This window comes from Desarmillaria tabescens (assembly GCF_030435595.1).
Source record: "Desarmillaria tabescens strain CCBAS 213 chromosome Unknown EV420scaffold_17, whole genome shotgun sequence".
NCBI classification, from domain to species: domain Eukaryota; kingdom Fungi; phylum Basidiomycota; class Agaricomycetes; order Agaricales; family Physalacriaceae; genus Desarmillaria; species Desarmillaria tabescens.
This window is the reverse complement of record NW_026848316.1, coordinates 60,260-80,035: the sequence shown is the minus strand read 5'-3', so window position 1 is coordinate 80,035 and position 19,776 is coordinate 60,260. Positions and strand designations below refer to the sequence as shown.

At 49.0% G+C, this 19,776-nt stretch overlaps 9 protein-coding genes across 9 annotated transcripts; 6 read left to right on the top strand and 3 right to left on the bottom strand.

Annotated features, from left to right (window-relative positions):
• The first annotated feature begins 973 nt into the window (after window positions 1-973).
• On the top strand, window positions 974-2,528 carry EV420DRAFT_1542078 (uncharacterized protein). The gene is made up of 3 exons (XM_060473143.1): window positions 974-1,349; window positions 1,400-1,504; window positions 1,560-2,528. The coding sequence occupies exons 1-3, from the start codon at window positions 1,230-1,232 to the stop codon at window positions 2,061-2,063; spliced, it is 729 nt and encodes a 242-aa protein (XP_060330675.1). The 5' UTR covers window positions 974-1,229; the 3' UTR covers window positions 2,064-2,528.
• On the bottom strand, window positions 2,529-3,805 carry EV420DRAFT_1542077 (uncharacterized protein; the record flags this gene model as incomplete). Its single annotated transcript, XM_060473142.1, has 3 exons — window positions 3,513-3,805; window positions 3,354-3,458; window positions 2,529-3,300 (listed from the first exon to the last, which is right to left on the bottom strand). Coding segments are annotated over exons 1-3 (678 nt in total), but the record flags the coding sequence as incomplete, so codon positions are not given.
• On the bottom strand, window positions 3,806-5,409 carry EV420DRAFT_1542073 (uncharacterized protein). Its single transcript, XM_060473141.1, has 3 exons — window positions 5,105-5,409; window positions 4,567-5,049; window positions 3,806-4,517 (listed from the first exon to the last, which is right to left on the bottom strand). The coding sequence occupies exons 1-3, from the start codon at window positions 5,125-5,127 to the stop codon at window positions 4,190-4,192; spliced, it is 834 nt and encodes a 277-aa protein (XP_060330673.1). The 5' UTR covers window positions 5,128-5,409; the 3' UTR covers window positions 3,806-4,189.
• A 2,540-nt stretch (window positions 5,410-7,949) lies between these two features.
• EV420DRAFT_1479684 (uncharacterized protein) lies at window positions 7,950-8,351 on the top strand (the record flags this gene model as incomplete). Its single annotated transcript, XM_060469602.1, has 2 exons — window positions 7,950-8,042; window positions 8,103-8,351. The coding sequence occupies 2 exons, from the start codon at window positions 7,950-7,952 to the stop codon at window positions 8,349-8,351; spliced, it is 342 nt and encodes a 113-aa protein (XP_060330672.1).
• A 1,498-nt stretch (window positions 8,352-9,849) lies between these two features.
• On the top strand, window positions 9,850-10,631 carry EV420DRAFT_1642754 (uncharacterized protein; the record flags this gene model as incomplete). The annotated part of the gene is made up of 3 exons (XM_060477407.1): window positions 9,850-9,960; window positions 10,011-10,115; window positions 10,173-10,631. The coding sequence occupies 3 exons, from the start codon at window positions 9,850-9,852 to the stop codon at window positions 10,629-10,631; spliced, it is 675 nt and encodes a 224-aa protein (XP_060330671.1).
• A 1,366-nt stretch (window positions 10,632-11,997) lies between these two features.
• EV420DRAFT_354365 (uncharacterized protein) lies at window positions 11,998-13,061 on the top strand. Its single transcript, XM_060481818.1, has 4 exons — window positions 11,998-12,054; window positions 12,135-12,232; window positions 12,285-12,387; window positions 12,445-13,061. The coding sequence occupies exons 3-4, from the start codon at window positions 12,307-12,309 to the stop codon at window positions 12,829-12,831; spliced, it is 468 nt and encodes a 155-aa protein (XP_060330670.1). The 5' UTR covers window positions 11,998-12,054; window positions 12,135-12,232; window positions 12,285-12,306; the 3' UTR covers window positions 12,832-13,061.
• A 311-nt stretch (window positions 13,062-13,372) lies between these two features.
• Window positions 13,373-13,960, top strand: EV420DRAFT_1479681 (uncharacterized protein; the record flags this gene model as incomplete). Its single annotated transcript, XM_060469601.1, has 3 exons — window positions 13,373-13,574; window positions 13,620-13,651; window positions 13,742-13,960. 3 exons carry the CDS (start codon window positions 13,373-13,375, stop codon window positions 13,958-13,960), a joined length of 453 nt encoding a protein of 150 aa, XP_060330669.1.
• Window positions 13,961-16,154: 2,194 nt separating this feature from the next.
• Window positions 16,155-17,511, bottom strand: EV420DRAFT_1747944 (uncharacterized protein). Its single transcript, XM_060480213.1, has 3 exons — window positions 17,238-17,511; window positions 17,060-17,188; window positions 16,155-17,027 (listed from the first exon to the last, which is right to left on the bottom strand). The coding sequence occupies exons 1-3, from the start codon at window positions 17,346-17,348 to the stop codon at window positions 16,512-16,514; spliced, it is 756 nt and encodes a 251-aa protein (XP_060330668.1). The 5' UTR covers window positions 17,349-17,511; the 3' UTR covers window positions 16,155-16,511.
• Window positions 17,512-18,312: 801 nt separating this feature from the next.
• Window positions 18,313-19,337, top strand: EV420DRAFT_354273 (uncharacterized protein). Its single transcript, XM_060481817.1, has 2 exons — window positions 18,313-18,398; window positions 18,450-19,337. The coding sequence occupies exon 2, from the start codon at window positions 18,537-18,539 to the stop codon at window positions 19,104-19,106; it is 570 nt and encodes a 189-aa protein (XP_060330667.1). The 5' UTR covers window positions 18,313-18,398; window positions 18,450-18,536; the 3' UTR covers window positions 19,107-19,337.
• Window positions 19,338-19,776: the final 439 nt, after the last annotated feature.

Below are 19,776 nucleotides of genomic sequence, written 5' to 3'. Positions count from 1 at the left end.
TACATAGGGAGAGTGGAAGATGACTGATTTGGATGTACAGTGGAGAGTTGCGCGCGCAAGGGCAGGAAACGGTCATCGATGGATTTTGTTCCTTGTCTATCTTTCCGCCTCGCTCGTCCTGAAAACGCGCCCCCCTGACTTCGTATGTGAAAAGGTAGCACCAACATCCGCGTCCAATGCTGACTCCAAAATTGGCCTCGCATCCAATCCGCGATACTTCATTATCGCTGATTCATCGGCTTTGACGACCGCCATCATTCTATGGGAGAGAATAGTAAGAGCTCAGAACTGATATGTTAGTAGGTGTACATACCACCCCGTTGTCGAGCTCACGCCGGCGCGCCGTCTCCAGCCAGGAAAACCTCCCCGTAAAAGAAAAACGTTGGATGAGCCATGGCAGAGCCCGTGGTGTTTTTGGTAATAAAGATGGATAATGCATGGAACTCCTGATATACTTGGAGGGAATATCGGTGTTGGTGTTGGTGCTGGTGTTCGGGAGTGATAAAAGTGGGAGCGGGAACAGGGGAGTGGGCTGTAGGCGACGGAAGACCGTCTCTAGAGCATTCCAAGGGTATCAGACAACAGTGGCGAAGAAATGGGTGTCAGCGTGAAGAGTAGAGAGTCGGCATCTGGAGATGCGTACTATAGCGCCTGCCTACTGACCTTCTCACTCTTTTCCTCTTCCAATTCCCTTCGCCATGATCAAAGCCTCTATAATTCGTCCGGTAATAGTTGTTATCAGGCCTGCGACTCCAGACGTAGGGTTCCTGCCTGAAGTCGGTAGGCTGGGGCCTTGTATCACTGTATGCAGTACTAGTGAGAGGGCGAGGGGCAATCGCGGTGGATTGGGCGAACGTATCAATAGTAAACAGCCGGCTCAGATAGGTCTCGGCCAAGAGGCGCTGTGAGGGAGCCCAAGATGGGTGAGGATCTGAAGGACTGATGGCTCACAACCGTTCCTGCCTCTTTGGGACGCGCGGTCAGTCTTCCATCAGGGTCGATTCTCTGAAGTATTCTTGACTTCCCAAGAATACTTATCTTCCCATCAGTAATAGGGGAAGTATATTTCCCCTATTATACTTCCCCTATTACTTCCCCTGACTGACTTTTGATATTATATCCCCGGACTCTTTTTTGCAGCCGATTGTACTCCTTTCTTTAAAAATGCGTCGAGATGAACCCCAAGTACCATCGCATCCTCAGCGTATATCCCCTTCACTATTAGTCCAATGTCACTCTCACCTTTAACGGCCTTACCCCCCCGAGGACAGTGCACCCAGGTCATTGACAACGTCCAGCACTGTCACTGTCCATGCTTCACCCCTCCTGCTTCCATCCTGCTAGACCAGGTAGACTCTAGTCACCTCCACCCGTACTCCTTTGCTTACTCTCTCCCCAGAATATCTGCGGTCTGTGTGGACATGGTATTCACTCCCATGTCGACTACGTTTCGATGGTCGTCGATCATTATCCCCAAACTCAGTGTGCGGCGTATGTCCAAAAGGTATGCTACTCCCTACTTTGCACAGCGTCTTGAACTCATGCAGCCTGCCTTGTAGACGCCTCTGACGCAATGCTGCACCTGTGAAGCCTGGCTCAGCGATCATGTCGCTATCAATAACTGGTTTCGTTCTGTGGAGCCACGGAATGTTATGGGCAATTTCTCGGACATCGATGGCCCTTCTTCCGATGCCAACGCGATCCGCTTTTCCAACGACGCCATCAACAATCCATCCACCCCCAGTTTCATCATGTCCTCTCCTTCTGCCTCTTCCGACACTATCACCTTTTTTCACGATGCGAACCTCGTGTTGAGCACTGGGGCGCCTATTTTCTCCCCGTCTACCAACAGCGCACCATCCGATATCCAATCGGATATCACTCAGACCCAAGCTTATGCCTCCGACCATCACTCTGTTCAATATCCGGACCATTTCATCAACTCCTACACTCGTCAGCCAGACGGCGACGCGGCGGATGAGAGTCTATATTACCACAACGATCCGAATGTGATATACAGCGCGACGCCTGACGCGGACGCCTGGCCAGGCTCACACGCTTAACCTATGCCGGCGACAGGTTGCCAGGATCTTTGATCCTTGCTATTCTCTACCTATCCATCCATAGCCCAAAACAATATCTACGTCCAATCAATTGCGCCGTGCGCACCTGGTGTATTCCCATTCCCATTTTCCCCGCTCAGCTCTTCTCCCACCAATCTCCATCACAAGACAGGACCTCATATTCCTCGTATTATTTCGCTGTTTACCGTTTCCAGTAGCTATGTTCCGTTTTCTATGTTCTTTTTTGTATCTATTTATCACCAGTTTTGTCGGGATCTATGTACTACCAGTTCGCTTTCGAATCGTTTGCTTTGATCTTGTTATCTGTCTGTACAGTATGTTGGTGTTGCTTTGCTAGTTAAACGTCATTAGGGCGAACATCATGGACTTTTGCTAGTTCTTCGGATGAACTACTATATATATCATGCGAGTTACCCTCGTGGAGTTTCAGCTTTTCTCCTCGGCGTACCGATCTCAAAACTATTTGTTAACCATACAGATAGATACAACTGAAGAAGAAAACAGAAATTCAAAGCAGCAGAATCAGATCAAAGCAGAGGGATTGCTATCGAAGATGAAGTCTGCTGAAGAGTAGCGATGACCGAAAGGAAGACGAACGTAATGGAGGCAAACGAATATGGGTCCAATACAGATGAGACTGGTACTGTTGTATGTGGAAGTCGTCGGGTAAAGGGTAACAATGAAGTTAAAGAGTAGCAGTCAAGAAGCAGACATGGTGTACATGGCCCTCCAATCGATAAATGCCGATGAGCATAATAGGTGTACATGTGCACTGACGGTTAGCTGTAGTACTGAACATCAACATTCAGAGCCGCCCGAGCAGTCTCACGCATCCAACGTCGCTCTCTTCATGTTGACCGGATGTTCCCACCAAGGAGTATTGGCCAGACCTTCCGTTTACTGAGCCAGAATCGTTCATCTGACTCTGGATGAAGGTCGCATCTTTCTCAAGCTCAACATCAGCTTTGACCTGAGTGGCATCCGGTTGATCAGTTGCGGTAGCGACGGTAGCAGGAGCAGCGCTGGTGGATGGAAGGGGTTTGGCCACGTCGCCGGAGGGAAGTTGGCTCTTTCTAAGCTGAGCGTTGCGCATGGCGACCTCTTGGTCTGATAACTGCTCCATCAGAGCCTGAGCCTCAGGGATGCGATAAGGGTTCTGCATGGGTCTATGGCTGACAAGCATGGCAGTACAGGTGCACGCTTGTGTGCGAGGTGTCTAGAGTATACAGAGTATGAGCGCTGTTCACAGCTATGACGAGGAGAACGTACCTCTTGGACATAGGCGGCACAGTGAGTCGGGGAGCAAAAATGAACCATCTTTGATACGTAGTCGGCATGCGAGTGAATACCATGCCCGCACCCGGTGCAAGTAAACTGGCAGTATGTAAGTACACAGAAAATGAGCATAACAGCCTGACGAAAGCCCACCTTGCTTGCCGCGAGAGAGGGAGGTGAAGTGAACCATTGGCATTGGCAGGGGTTACTACCGTCAGCCTCTAGGCATCGAGCTCTGTAAGGCATCTTTAACGGTCCCAGTGTGCGATTGCCATTGATCGTTATCGTATCGCGAAAGAGTGGGATGGAAGTTGAAGTCATTTGTAGGGCGGCAACGAAGACGACTGTACTAATGGTGGTAGCAGGATGTGAACCAATGGGCAATGATCATCAACCGATTACAGCATCTCTTAGAAAGTTTTCCCACGGACCATTAGCGCTCTCAAAGTTGTCTCAGCCACACTCGAATCATCACCGGCCTTGATATCATGCAACACAGCGCATGGGGCTGTCGACGCTGGCGCCAATTAAGGTAAAGGCAGACGTTTGTACCTAGAAGAATGCCAAGTTCGGCACGAGGCACTTACTGCCGACCGGGGCTCAGGGAACGGACTCGGAATTGATAGATTGACACGATAGCTGAGGAAATCGGTCAAGACTTGACAAGGCTATTGCTCTATATCATATCTCTCTATTGCAAAAAGAAGTATTCTTGCAGCATACATTTGTAGGAACTGATCGCCGCCGTATCGCCATCTCGTCGAAACACCACATTACTTTACACAAACTTCTTGGCCTGATACTCCACAACAAGAACTACTCTTCTCTCATCACTTTATCCTGTGATAGTAATCTTCTTGTCGAAGGGACAGCGGGCGGACTCGTACAGCTGGGGAGTATGCAGGCGAAGGATGCTGAAGAGGCTCAGGGCTCTGTGGACCCTTCTTCTCATCCAGATACTTCCAAAAAGCACGCGACGGCGCTGAATTTCTCGATCTTCGTCGCCTGCGCAGCATGAAAAGTGCGAGACCTGATATGATACACAAAAGCGCAAGTGAGCCGAGGACGCCACCTACGATAGCCCCCGTATGTGAACTGGGTTTAGTCTGCGCACTGGATGTCGATGCCGTTGTTGTTTGTCCTGCCTGAGGATCAAGCCTGTGAAAAACATTCAGGGATATGAGGGACTCGATATGACAGGACACACTCTGTTGTTGCCAAAGAGGTACTGGCTGTAACAGTTGTACCGAGGATTGTTGAGGTGGAAATAAGTGTTGGAGTCGTGTTTAATTCCACCGTAAACCAGGAGCTATTAGCATAATTGTTATGGTGTCTTAAGATCATCTTTTCAAAAGAGAAACCTAAATGCATGGCACCTGAAGCGTACCCGTTGATCCAAGCCAGCAGAATATAGTCCTTCACAACAGGGCTCGGCGAAGAGATATTGAAGGTCATATAGACGACTTTGTATTGTGTGAAATGTGTCACGACTTGGTTCACGGGAACGTGTAATAAGTGGTGATTTGGTACGTCCTCGGTCAATTTTCCCTGGTATACACCAAGATTGAATTTATCAGGGTCTCCTGACGTCCAGTGCAAGTTTATAGGAGTCCTCTGGAACAATACTGCGGGGCCATCCAGCGAAATATTTAGGGACAGCGCGAGAGGGAGGATGATTGCTAATATGCACCTGCGTATTGGTGTTAATTACATTCACAGCAAACAAGCAAGCGACGCTGGCTTACATTCGAAAGAGTGAGAGAGACATGGCAGGAAAGAGAGCAGGCAACAATCGTTGGGAAGAAGACCAAACGTTTCGCCTTTTGGCCTTGGATGTGGGTCGCGATGGGTGGGTGATATCATGATCGTAGCGTGTAGGATGTGTATGGGGTGTTCATCGCCAGTACTGATGGTAGTAATCACAGCACAGATCAAGAGCTCCATCCAAAGGAGGTTCACATGAAGTCGGAGTTTCGGAAGTACAGTATCAAGTAGGGAGCGCTCGGTAAAGGTAGAGATGGCGGAGGCAGCTCCCGTATCCGAAGTCACATAATTCGACTACGAATCTGATTCGGTTATCAAATTCAAGTCTCTAACTTCCCTAATAGGATGATCATGATGGAGACCAAAACTAATATAAAGATCAGCGATGGGTTCAAGCCGGCGGCGCTGCCCCCCCAAAGCGCCGGTAGGTATGGATGTGGAAACGTCGTCGCTAAGTCCTACAAGGAGCCTTCAAATACTGAGAGTTACTCTGGTAGGGAATCAAGGTAGCATTGCGATACAGATTTTGTTTTGTTTTGATCGCGAATTTGTCGTTTCAGCGTATGTTTGCTGTACCCCAGTACCCTCTTCGGGGGACTTGGCTTAAACACTCAAAGCGTTGTTGCCTCCGACCATCCTTGTGAATATACACCTAAAACCATTGTGAACACATTCGACGAGCGGGAATGGACTAGAACAACTTACAGATTACTGACCAGATAATAAAAATAGGCAGACTGCGAGAAAGATAGGAGAGCAGTGTGATCACGATATCGCAGTGCCCCAACGTCCTCGTTCAAGTTAGCTAGATAAAAGGGCGCTCAAATACTCAGTGAGTTGTGATGATAGAAATGATGGCATTGCGGACAGGGAATCAAATTTCGCATGGGAATTACAGTAAGCAGATCTCCTGCACTAAAACTGTGTTTGGCCTCGTCGCGTGGTCAGTTCTGAACTTCGTTCCTTAGCCGTTGGAACTAGGAGGGCTAGATCGTATGAGTGATGAAGAAGACGAGCGATCTCAGGACAGGTATGAAGATGTACTTGAGCTCAAGTCGTGGTGTCGCCCTTCGTCAAGTTTCAGCACAGACATCGAGTAACTCGTATTAGTGTTTCAACATGAATGATAGCGTACTAGTCCAGCGAGACCTTTTTTAGGAGGGATAAGCACATATGCATGAAAACAAATTCATCAAACACACAGCAAGTTGTTACGACGGGAGATTAAAATGACGATCCGCTATGGCTTGTTCTCTCTTCGGCGCCACATAAATACATCGAATGGAAGATAAAGATCGATGACAATTCGCAAAGACGCTATTGAGTGGGGTGCTGAAGTAGTATATTAGTGTTTCTTCTTTTCAATCAAGCGGGAGAAGACAGCACCGGATGCCGATTGCAAAGAAGCACATATGTGTTCCCATTAGCGCCTTCTTTTGGTTGGCATGCAAATCTTATCTATTCAAGTACCAGGATTTGAAGCATGTTACGTTGCGACTCACTGAACAAATACGACTTCGTATGATCAATAAAGTAGACGCGTCGCGGAGGAATTACATAACTGGCGTTAATGGTCATTCATTAGATACTCTTCGCAGTATTTTCATTACGCAGATACCAACGTAGGTTCAGGCCGAGGGCCAGAAAAATGGTTATGAAGCAATTGATCCCTGCGGGACCAGTGATCCTTCAACTAAAATTCGCCATCTTCAAGATGTCTAGGTGTACAGAGGCTAGTTGGCAAGAACAGAGCGTAGGTGCACGTGCAGTTGTATGAAGACGGCGAGTTAATAGATGATGATGGTAGCATTTCAAGGTTTGGGTCCCTGTGCCGGCGGCCGACCAAGACAAGCGCAAATAACGCGTACCGGCTCAATTTGAGCTTAATTCAAATTTAGTCCTCCATGTCGTGTCTGTCGTGTCTCGCTGCCTCTGCCGAAGCATGTCGAAATAGCATTAAAGAAAAATAAAAACCTTATACATTGCTCACCGTCGTGTCGGGCAACGGTGGGAGTGGGCGGGGTAGTGGTCGGTGGGGCGGGGAACGATCTTGATTATAGTTCGACATCTATGATCTCGATGATCACGATCCAAGCCGTTTTCAGTGTGATCGATCTACCGATCTCGGAGCAACAAAAGGAGAGATGGAATGAAAAGTTGAATAAAGCATCCCTCTTTTAGCCCGCAAATTGGTATGACCTCGAAAAGCTGAGCCCTGTCGCAATTGGAGGAGGGAACAGTAGGTGATTCTGGCTCGGAATCCTCCCCGGGCCTGAGTTCTCTCCAACAATTTAGGATTTCCCGAAAAGATATTGCCATGAGACGACATCACCATTAGGAAGGATTGAGTAGGCCTGGAAGAGAAGTTACGCGGTCGACTAATGGTCAGTATGTCTCGGTCTTTAGCGGACGCGTGGGGTTCCATAACATCCTACTTAAACACTGAAGCGCTTACAAAACATCGAAGACAAACGGACAACAGCAAGCCAAAGCGATAAATATGTATCATAGGCAAAAGAGAAAGAACTGATAGCGTATTCTGAGGGGGAAAAATGATTGGTGATCGATGCATCCCTAGCAAGGTGGGGACAAATAGAACGAAGCCAAGGAGAAAATGAGATATAACGATCGAAACCAACAAATTGAGGAGTACAGATCGGAATCTGACTTGATATCCTGTAGCCGAAACATCAGTGGTGAATGGGGAGTGAAGAGTAGAACAAGGAGGGATCGCAACGAGAATATAGAATACATGCAGAGACATCAAGAGTCGTATGCAGACGAGGAAATACCAAGGGCCGTCACAATGAGGTATAAGGGAAATTTATGTACCGAAGATTCGGGCAGGACAAGGTTGTGGTTAGTGTCTGTAGTCGTGGACTAAGCGTACGGGCCCGGCCAGGCATCAGGTATAGCCCCGTACGTCACATCCGAATGATCATGGTAATAGAAACGCTCATTTGTCCCGTCGCTGTCTAGCTGATGCGAGTGGGAGCTCTCCTGACGTTGGCTAGAATAGGCGTCACAGTTATAAGCTTCGGCCTGTATGGTATCCAATTGAAGACTAGATGGGTGACTATCGATAAAAGGGAAGGAAGTGGAAACGAGAGCGATGTTCCCCTAGCACCGGAAGGGCTGAATGTATGGGAACTGATGAAAGGGGAGAAGATAGGCGCCAGAGTGATTGGTATCGGGTCCGTGTCGCCGGAAGAGAACTTAGCGTTATAATCGAATAACACGAAGCTGCGCGCGTATGGACCATTGATGGTATCATTGAAATGGTCCAAAACAGTCCATGGATCCAAAAAACGATACGAGTTATCGATAGCAATATGCTCGCAAAATTGTGCTTCACAGGCGCAACGTTGTATAAGAGACGTCTACAACATAATTCGTGAATTTCGGATACCGTGCGGAGTGGGGAGCAGCATACCTTTTGTACATATGCGGCACATTGATTCGCGGGATAATGATTGAAGATTATCGAAACATAGTCGGCATGCGGGTGAATACCGCGTGCACACAGACCGCAGATGTTCTGGGAGAACATGAGCACGAGAACATGGGTATGGAGGCCACAAATGAGTGTCTACCTGATCTAACAGGGGCGACTCAGGAGGGAAGAACCATAGACACTAGCAGCGTTGGATGCTGTCAATGACCTGGATACACTTTCCTCTCGATGGCAAGACAGTTGAAGACATAGAAGCCGAGGTGCTGAGTGCAGCACTGACAGAAGAGAGGGCGATAGAGGTTGGGGTTTGTCGTGACGCATTTTTATAGCCCAAGTAGTCACAGCGGAAGTATACTTGGGATGGTGATAGTATATATAGGGCGAAGGAGCAGAGATGAAGTCCATACCATCATGTACGACACAAAGCATGTCATTATGGCAGGGTCTACATGTGGTGTACGTTTGATGGGTCGGACCAGAGGTTTAAACCATCGTGGGCGTGTCCGCTTGAAGGGATTGATAAAACTTTGCGACAAGAATTTGAAGAAAAAGCCGAAAGGATAGCTTAGGTCACGCCCTTTTGCTGCCAAATCTTGATCAAAGAGGCGATGTTTCCGAAATAAAATCGGTCAGGCACGTTATAATGACGGAAGTAACCGAGGAAAGGCTTACCGTCCGTCGACAATTCAGATCAAAAACGAACGACCTGCTACCCTGCATCAGTGTCTAATGGGCCGTAATCTGGATGCAGCCGCTCTAAAGGAATCCCAGCCGCCAGTCATCCAACCCGTTGCTATCGGGGCCAGCTGTTTGAAAGCGGAAACGTCGTAACCATGACTCGTGGCAAACCAACATGTCTGGATTCTGAGAAAGAGTGCAAAAAGAAAAGAGGAATAGGTTTCAAGCTTCGAGGTCGCTGTGGAATTCAACTGGTTCTATCAGAACTTTTTGCCCAGACCTCGGAATCTGCAACGTGGTCTAACTGACTTACTAGGACCCCGAAACTGGTCTTTTGGAGTCTTTCGCGAGAAACGTCCAGGGCCCTGGATGTCGGTCCCTATTCATCTCCCATCTCCCAATCTAACATTTACTGCACATGTTTTGTGACGTACATGATGGTATGGACTACATCTCTGTTCCTTTGCCCCATATACTATCGCCCATCCCAAGTGTACTTCTGCTGACTACTTGGACTTTAAAAATGCGTCATAACAAGCCCCAATCTCTATCGCCCTCTCTCCTGCCAGTGCTGCACTCAGCGCCTCAGTCTCGATGTCTTCAATCATCTTTCCATCGAGAGGAAAGTGCATCCAAGTCATTGACAGCATGCAATGTTGCCAGTGTCTATGGTTCTTACCTCCAGAGTCGCCCTTGCTAGACCAGGTAGGCTCTCATTCATCTTCACCCATACTTCCGTGCTTACGTTCTTCCAGAACAACTGTGGTCTGTGTGAACACGGTGTTCACGCGCACGTCGACTACGTTTCAATGGTTGTCCATCACTGCTTTGCGACCAATTGTGCTGCGTACTTTCCTAAGGTACAATATACTCTCCCGTTGTAATGTCTGAGATAATGTTCATGAATCTTACTGCAGACGGCCCGGGTACAAGCATGTACATGCTCGGCATCTCTCATCGAGCATATACCTGTCGTGAATGTGTATCGTTCGCCTACGCCTCTTACCTACGGGGCGGATGTATCCGTCCATGATAATGGCCTCCCTTCCAATGTCAACACATTCACCGGTGACACGACGAACATCCCGTTCACTCCCATCCTCATGCCCACTCCCTCCACTAATGCTAATCCATCCTACCCTTACGGCAACACAATGAATTTCACACCTACCCCACAGCCTGTCACTCAAATCGCTATCACTCAGTTTGACGCTCATTCGAACTCGGAAGTGGGGGGCTCTTACGGCGCTCAGTACCGGGGCAGTACCTCCAGCGTTAACGTGCAGGACCCGAGCGCGAGATTTCGCGAGGATTATTTGACCACGACCTCCAACGCGGTGCGTGGCACGGAAGCCTGGGAAGATCAACTCGAATAAGGGTATCTACGAAAGGATTCTATCTTTCATCTTCAGCTCTTTCGTCGTTTGGCGTGTAGAGTAACACATCATAAAAACGTCTGTAACACAACATGTATGTACATTTTGGATATCGTCTTGTTTATCGTCTGTCGTCTTAGGGTACCCGCTTGTGATGTCTATCGTCTTGCTCTGCTCTGAATTATATGCGTTTTATTATTTGAATAATGCAATGAATAAACGCATTTAAGACCTCATATGTCCTAAAATATTCTTGCTACGAGACGGAAATTTGCTTCAAGTGGCCTGAGTAGTCGCTAGATGTACCGGAGGAGCTGGGTATGCTAGCTTCGAGTTCCTTGTAGCCCTCGCTCTATTTTGTCAGCTTCTATCACATGAAAACCCGATTCAAATCCTGATGGAAGCTTCATAAGAGGGAAAATACGCAGAATCAAAGTTTTTCTTACCTAGGAACTATGATAGAACAACATCGCATTGTCGACAACTGTGTACCGACAGGCAAGCGGGTCAGCGATCTCATGTAGCAACTTGTCCCGCTTGACTCTCGTTGTTGATCCTCTTCTCCGCCAACCCTCTCAGCTAACCAGCGCTTTCCCTCCTTCCTTTTCGCCCCAAACCGATATCCATAGCTTGCTTGATCATCCATTATTTTCGTACGCCGCCCTTTGTATTCTGGGACCACTGCTATCGAACATCGAAGGGGTGCTAATGGATCGAGGGCCTGTTCCGGATAGAAATCGACAAAAGTCATCGGTGGATTGCTTGAAGTAAGACAAGATCCCGAATGAGAAAGAATAGAAAGTGATGAGATGGTACGGGGCGCCAACTAACTAGGGAGGATAAGGAAGGGACAGGCCCTCCGCAACGAGTTCTAGAGAAAGAGAACGTAGGGGATGACGTTTGGCTCGTGAAAAAGTCCAGGAAGAGATACAGATAGTACCATGCTTCAAGCGTCCTCAAGTCCTCGCTCCAACATACAAGCCTACGCCATGCATTCCCCATGAGCGACGACATCAGTATCTAGGCCTTCGTAGCCGTTTATGACAACGTCCCAAGGAAGACTATATTCCGACATGCGACGTCTTGATGAGCTCCGTGTGGGCATAGTGGCGGCGCGGGAGGTTGCGTAGATTACGCATGGCAAGAGAGGCAGGCACCAGTGAAAAGAGATGAGCCTTCTTGGAGGACTTGCACAATACATAGAGAGGGACAACGCAAATGTTTGGCGGACAGTCTCATCCAGAGAAAAGCCTGATAGAAAGAGACGGGGTCCGTCACCGGTGGCCGACAGCTGAGTTACATAAACAAGTGCCTGCAGATTTAAAAGTTGCCGGCAGCTTTAAAAGTTGCCGTAACGTCGACTGATCGTATCTGTCCCGGTGTGTCTGTCGCCACCCTGCTCGAACGTATAAAAATGCGCCGGGTGAACCCCTACTTTCGTCACTTCCTTTTTCATTATCACGCTCAGCAGTAGCACCCGTTCACTAATGTCCTCAATGACAGACCTACCTTTGAGAGCCGGATGCACGGTCACTCCGGACACTATCCACCATTGTCAGTGCCCGTCGTTCATACCCCCTGCACTACCCATGCTAGATCAGGTAGGCTGTGACTCTCCTTCACTGGTACTTTCATTGTGTTTACATGCCCTAGACCATCTGCAGTGTATGTGGACATGGTGTTCATGCGCACCGCGACTGTTTCAATGTTTGTCCATCACTGCCCTGCGATGAATTGCGTTGCGTACTTTCCGAAGGTACGGTATATTCTCTGGCCGTGGTGTCTGGAATAACGCTGATACAGCTCATTGTAGACGGCCCGGATACAAGCATGCACATGTTCGGCGTCTCTCATTGAGCATATACCTGTCGTGAATGCGCATCGTTCGTCTACACCTCTGCCCTATGGAACGGGTGTATCTATCCATGACAGTAACCTCCCTTCTAATGTCAACACACTCAACGGCGACACGACGAACCACCCATTCACTCCGATACCTCCGTCCACTAACGCCAACCCATCCTACCCTTACGGCAACGCACTGATCTTCACACCTACCCCGCAACCTGTCATTCAAATGGACATCACTCAGATCGACGCTTATTCCCACTCGGAAGCGGGAGGCTCTTACGGCGCTCAGTACCAGGATAACCTCAGCGTTAACGTCCAGGGCTCGAGCGAGAGCGCGAGGTTTATTTGACCAGGTCCTCCAACGCGGTGCCTGCCGCGGAAGCCCAGGCAGGTCAACTCGAATAAGTATGGGCAAGAAAGTTCTATCGTCATCTCCAGCTCCTTCGTCGATTGGTATAAATAGTAACGCGTCATAAATCATCTGTAAAACACAGCAATGTAACAATGTATGTACATCTTGGATATCGTCTCGTTTTCTCATGCTTAGTGTACTTGTTTGTCGCGCTTATCGCTTTGCTTTGTTCTAAAATCATATGTGTTTTATTTATCTAAGTAACAAAACAAGTCCTGAATGAACGGGTTTAACACCTAGTTGGTCCCAAATATATTCTCGCTGCGAGACGGTAGACTGTTCCAGGTGAGCTGAGTGGTCGCTAGATGCATTGGAGGAACTGGGAATGCCAGGTTCCAGTCCCTCGTAGGCCCTTGTCAAAGTCCTGAAGAGAGTTCCATGAAAACGAGCATAAAATAGAAACTTCCCTTACCTAGGGAGTACGATAGAATGACGTTGCGTTGTCGATGAACGTGCAATACCATATCCACCAGTAGCGATGGCTTTACTGGTATCTCCGAGCTTTACAGATGAGGTTCCACAGGATATTATGCAGATATCCATGAACGCAAAACTGGGAAAAGACCGTTCGTATGATGCCTCGTCGTCAAAGGGAAATGGACCTAAACACCACCGTTGGGAAAGACAGACGCTGAGATCCTGGAGAACGGCGACCATGGGATCGAAGACGCCTGAATTAAGTATGAGTTTGTGAGTCCTGTCGACAGATAACTCTGGTGATTGAGGGAAAGGCGACCTTGGAATGGAAGACGGCAAGGTAAGTGATGCTAGCTTTGAGAGCCACCGTCGATGAGTAAGGTCAGAGACAGCGGCGCTGAGCCCAGAAAATCAACCATGGTGTATACAGATGTCAGAGATATGGAAATGCCGCACCCAGCATGCTCCTCAAGTTCGCTTTACCCACGATTCTTCCATCTTCCAAACCTCCGCATTCTGGTGGTCGGCACTGATTACAAGAGCTAAACGACCTGGATACAACAGAACGCCGGCACAGAGGTGGGGCAGTGGTGGTGTTGGTTGGATGGAGACGGGTGCAGTAGCAGTCGAAGTGTTGTCTCCTGCATAGACAAGGCCAACCCAGCGCCGAGCTGCCTTATAAACAGGATTTTCTTTAGTATAATGGGGCGGAAATTCTAGACTTGAGCTTGGACTTCTGGAGAGCAAGCTTAGCTGACGGAATTATAGCATGAGTAGGAGGTTGAGGATGTGATTTAGGCCATTATCGGCGTGTCACAGAAAGCGTGACCCTACTGCTGACCTATCATCATCATCATCATCATCATTACACGGCACGGTACCTTCAGGCACGCCGGACGCAAACCTATCGACGCGCCAACAGGCTTTAGTGACCGGAAAGTGACCTTTTGTGAAACAACCACCATCCGAAACTCTCTGTCTATCGATCTCCAAATATCAAGCTCGGACATCGATATCAATGCAGGCTGACTCTACGTATTGCGGCTCGCCAGGTCAATCGAGAAGCAGCGTCAACAAGGGAGGGAGCCAAACTTGACTGATACTCAGAGGTGAGGTGATTATATTCATCCATCGTGGCTCATTCGACTGAACGATCAAACCTTTACAGCTGATCTCAAGCACTTCTAAATCTATAACCAGAAGTGATGATATTTTGCTCCGGATAGTCGTTGAAGTATAAGGATCAGGAAACGGTTGGAGGGCGCTCCTGGAGATGAGGTGTCTCGTAGAGGAGGTGTATGAGATGTGAGCATGGGGCTACGGCACAGGGTCCCGATCAACTGTTGAATTGCTTCCATCATTTCATTTTTCTTAGTTTTCATTCTACAGGCATCCGTACGCTCTCTTTTTGCGGTCAACGTCTCTGCCACCACTTTGAAGACGACGTTTTTTCGTCGAGGAATGCGATGCTCATTGCCGGACCTGCATCGGTGCGTTCAGTCGCCTTCCCCCTATATACTACATGTTCTCTTCCTAAGCTTGAATCTACATAGACGTCGCGCACTGAGTATGCTGCAAATACTCAAGAGTGCCCTGTGAATGGCTGTTTACCTCCATTGATCTCAGAAGGCCAGGCTTGTCCAACGACTCGCAACATACGAAACCATGGCGATGTCTGTTTCCCTCTTTCTGCTCCCCATTGCTGCGGAATATGCATCAAGACAACTTCTCCCCCTTCCCTAGTCCCATTGGCGTGCCATCACCCTCGATTACCACCAAGCGCTGATTCATAGCAACGCGAGGAACCATTGCCTTCACTGCCACCTATGTTTCCTTGCCCCCTGCTAATATCACCGACCCCATTCCGGACCTTATTCTTACTTCCTGCGCTCCATGCCACGATGCCAGCCCCGTCTTATCACTGGAATATCCTGAAGACGGTTTTTGTCCCCTGCGGTCGTTGTCTACCACGGGCCAACTTAAACCTTGCCTATACTATGTTCTTCAGTGAGCCATAGGACTATGTCACCGGATTTCTAGCCTCCAGCTTATACCACCGTCTTCGGTGACAGTGACGAAATAATGCCTCTACCGTTACCGATGACATTTGTGTTCCCGGATCAAGGACTGTCGACGCTCAGGCTACTCGAATCCATCACCTACAACTCATGACTGATTGGTTGACCTGTTTACCGTGATGCAAGCTATCCTTCTGTTACTTTGTCACATATATCTTCTGTAGGCCTGTTTCCGTATCCTCTTTCCAAAGGATATTGATTTAATTCATCGTGTACTTTTCTCCAGTGTAGTGTTTATCCTCAAGTTTGACTACAGCAGCCGCTAGAACAGCACCAGAAATAATCGCATTCTTGAAGGCTACGAGCGTCTCCGATGAATGTACTCAAGTTTGCTACCATCTGAAAGTCGGCCAACATTGCAACGTGGTTTTCTCTTCGAAACGGCACGCTCAGCCGATGCTCGTATGGAGCCTTGAGCGGTGCCGTCGTACCTCACTTTCTTGTCAGATTGCTGATTGGATCAGATGGTATATGTGCGTGTATCATTTGCTTCTGCGCGCTCGATTTCTGTCCTTCAGCGCCAAGTTCAGCTGCTAGTGCGATAATTATGAAGAGGAAACATTCTCGATTCTTGCAGGATTAAAGGCGGTGTGCTGGAAGAAAACCTATGGGCTGTACATCTTTGGTGAACTTATGTAACGATTTATCACAGTATTTGTGAACGCACCAGTCAATGGTGTGCGTTTTGATAATAATTGATTTCCAAAGCAATTACAGAACGATAGGGCAGAAGAGCAACGACAAGTGAAAGCGATGAATGTAATAGATATATCATAGGCCGGAGCCGAAAACAACGATAGCAAAACATTTATATCCTGGTAGAACTGATGGCAAATACAACAGAGAAAACGAAAAAGAAGAAACGTAGCGCGAAGGAAAAAAGCATCAAACTGAGCATAACGAAACCGAGGATATTAAAGGTTGAGGCACCGCGTCGCAATGACGACTGACGAGAGAATATCCGAGCGGAGTGCGTAGAATCGAACACCAGCAATGGCACTGGGATCGAGAATCAATGACGTAGGAATAGTGAGCATGATGAATGAGGAATAGAAGAAGCGATCGCGACGATAAGTGGGAGGAGGGAAAGGAAGATGACAAGAATTAAGAAGTTGCTATGGATCAAGCACCGTATGGACCCGACCAGGCTCCAGGGGTTTCAGCGTATATCGCATTCCCATAACCCTGGTATTCGAAACTCCCATTCGTCGCGCTACCCTCTGGCTGATGATCATAGGGTGAGTCAACGACATGGTTCGGATACTGAGCGAAGGGGCCATTTGAGCTATAACCTCCCGGGGTCTGGGTGGTATCGGGTTGAGTACCGGATGAGATGACCGTGCTGTTAGCATAACCCGAGTAATTTTCCGAGTAAATGGGTTCAGGAGTGAAGGGAATGCTCCTTGCGTCGCCAAAAGAAATGGTGCCGTTGTAATCAGTGGAAGGAATGGAACTGGTGTTCGGGTCGGATGAACTGTTGCGGTCGTAGGTATAGCTGTCCGAGGTGGAAGAGCCATTACCGTCTGCACTGAAATAGTCCGAAACAGTCCATGGCTCTCGCAAATAATACTCGGAGTTATCGGTAGCGATGTGCTCGAAAAATGGCGCTCCACAGGTGCAGAGCTGTGTTAGAGTCGTCTACAATGCAAGTCGTTGTGAGTTCAGGATACCGCTCGGAGCGGAGAGCAGCGTGCCTTTTGAACATACGCGGCGCATTGATTCGCGGGGCAACGATTAACGACGGTCGAAACATAGTCTGCATGCGCATGAATACCGTGTCCACAGAGACCGCAGATGTTCTGAGAGAACGTAAACATGAGAATATAGGTGAATTGAATGAGAACCTACCTGATCTAGCAGGGGGGACACAGGAGGGAAGAACCATAGGCACTGACAGTGCTGAAAGTTGTCAGAGAGTTGGATGCATTGTCCTCTAGACGGCAAGACAGTGGAAGGCATAATGAGTGCTGGTGAGGCGCAGAGTGTAGCACTGGTAGGAGGGAGGAGGATAGAGATTGGGGTTCATCTTGGCGGTTTTTATTTAAGGTCCAAGTAACTGTAGTGGAGGTGAGGAGGAAAATACACGGTCCTGTGGCGGTGGCTGTGTGAACGGACAAAATAGTTACACTCCTCCAATCTCAGATCACTTGAAAGGTATGTAAAATTTACATTTGGTCGAAATCAATCCAAACTTATGGACGGCTTCAGGCTTTCAGGATCTACAAGGGAACGTCTTTTTGTCCCCCTTCCCCAGCCCTCCCAGCCAATTCCCTGATCACCTTGACTTTCTCTGTCAGATGGGGTCGCCTACCTAGACGCCGTCCTCGACCCGTCCTCGACCTCACTGTCACTCCCTGGTGCGCGTCGACAACGCTGGACCCATCTGTGAGACCTACTCCACATTCACTCCTTACGACCAGCCGCCAAACATGGCTCTGCTGCCGTCTGTCATCATGGCCCTTTTCCCGACACGCTGGAAGCAAGGGCTCTGACGGCAACACCCAACTATGACGAGACTATATGACGGTGAGCGATGGAGGAGCATGCTGGTAGAGGGAACGTGGAGGAGCAGAGAACGGCATCTCGCCGCGCGACCTACGCTCACTGCCGCTCTGGGCATGATTGCCCTCTGTCTAGTCCGTCATTGTTGCTTAGTCCACTGGCTAGCCAATTATTCCGGTCGTGCATGCCGGAACCCAGCGTACACTTTTGTGCGCCTACGACGATGTCTGGTTATCATGATAGCGTGACGTGACGGAGGCATTACTGCCTGTACTGCCTACATGGACCTCATCATCGCTCCCTGACATGCACCCACCGGCCTGTACCATGATACCGGCACCATCTCCAACGTCGTACCGTTGGAACATATGGTATCGTCTTCTACCCATTGTCTTCCTACCCGTCAGACGATTTCAGACCCCATCCACTCCTCGCTCTTTCGTTCCGTCGCCCATTTCCGGGATTGGTTTCAACTCAAAGGCTCCGACTCTTTGGTCTGCCCTCTCTGTAAGTTCACGTCAGCTGTTGACAATGACGTACCTCACCTTTTTCTATCAGCCTTCCTACCAAATGCCCGTGCCGTCCCTCATCGATGCTTGGTACACCTAGAAGATATTTCTCCCTCCTCACCGGAATTCGCCTTTCATGCCCCACGGCGTGCGCAACCTCCCAGGTCACTGGTTCACCTTTATCCTCGCCACCTCCACCTTCTGCTTAACTTCCTTCTCCCGCACTCGTCGGACGTCGAGGGAAAGACCTGCTACCGCTCGACTTCCACGGAAGTCGAAGAACAGATCCCCAGCATTATTGGCTCACAATATCAGCGATGTTGCCTGCCCTCAAGACACCCTCATCATCGGCTACGGAGGGGACAGATACTGTCCTTCCGATTCTTTCTCCCCTCACTCGTTACGGGGAGAATGTTGCTATCCCTTCCCTAGTCTCACTAGCTTTTCGCCGCCATCGTCGCCAGCGCCTATTGTCCCATCACTTTCTGTTTTTTTTTCTGTCATCCAGGTTTGCTTTTACGAGGCACGCGTCTCCTCCGCACTGGTTGATGTGCCCATTTCTCGTTCGCCTTTTGTTGGTCTTTGCCCCCCGCAAACTCATACATCATACCGGTCGTGCGATCCCAGCATCGCCCCTTCGCCTGCCCAATCAAGTGTTACTCTACCGTCGTCTGTCCTCGGCGTCTGTATCGCCTCTTCCCTGTAATCTTCTCATGGCACTGCAACTACGTTCCTCAGGCTGATCCCTACCCTATTCGCCACACTCATCTATACCCCGCTAAGACGCGGGTGCAGGGCACGGCGTTCATCATTCTGCATACCAGCCAGGTTTTCTTAACCTTGACGTTCACTTATGTACGGGGATTGTCGATGGCTATCCATCCTCAATCTCGATGTCATTCTTATTTCATAAGTTTACCTTCGCCGACGCTACCTCGATAGAGAGGAACACGGCGGCACTGTTCTCATACGGCACTGTGTACGCACGTGATCGGTTCCATTGTACCCGCCGTTGTCGTCCAATCACCCCTATCACCACGACAGTTTCGTACATCGGGGATAATCGACGCTGTGCATGACACCGACGCCAGAAAAATCGCCCAGAGGCCTATTACCTGTGGTCACGCAGGGTGGTATGACTTGATCAATTTCTCGCTGAGTGCGGAGGATGGCACTGGTAAAGCCAACGCGAGAGTTGAAGGCAAGAAACTGTCTGCATGTCTACTTGGCTATCCCTATCGATTGGTGTCACCCCGTCGTCCATATTCGGCTCTTGGTTCAGCCCACGCAGTTTTCCGACGACGGATGTGTTCATACCGGTTTTCCTTCGCCGCCATCTTTCTGTGCTATGTGCGGTACCCGTAGTCGTCACCCAC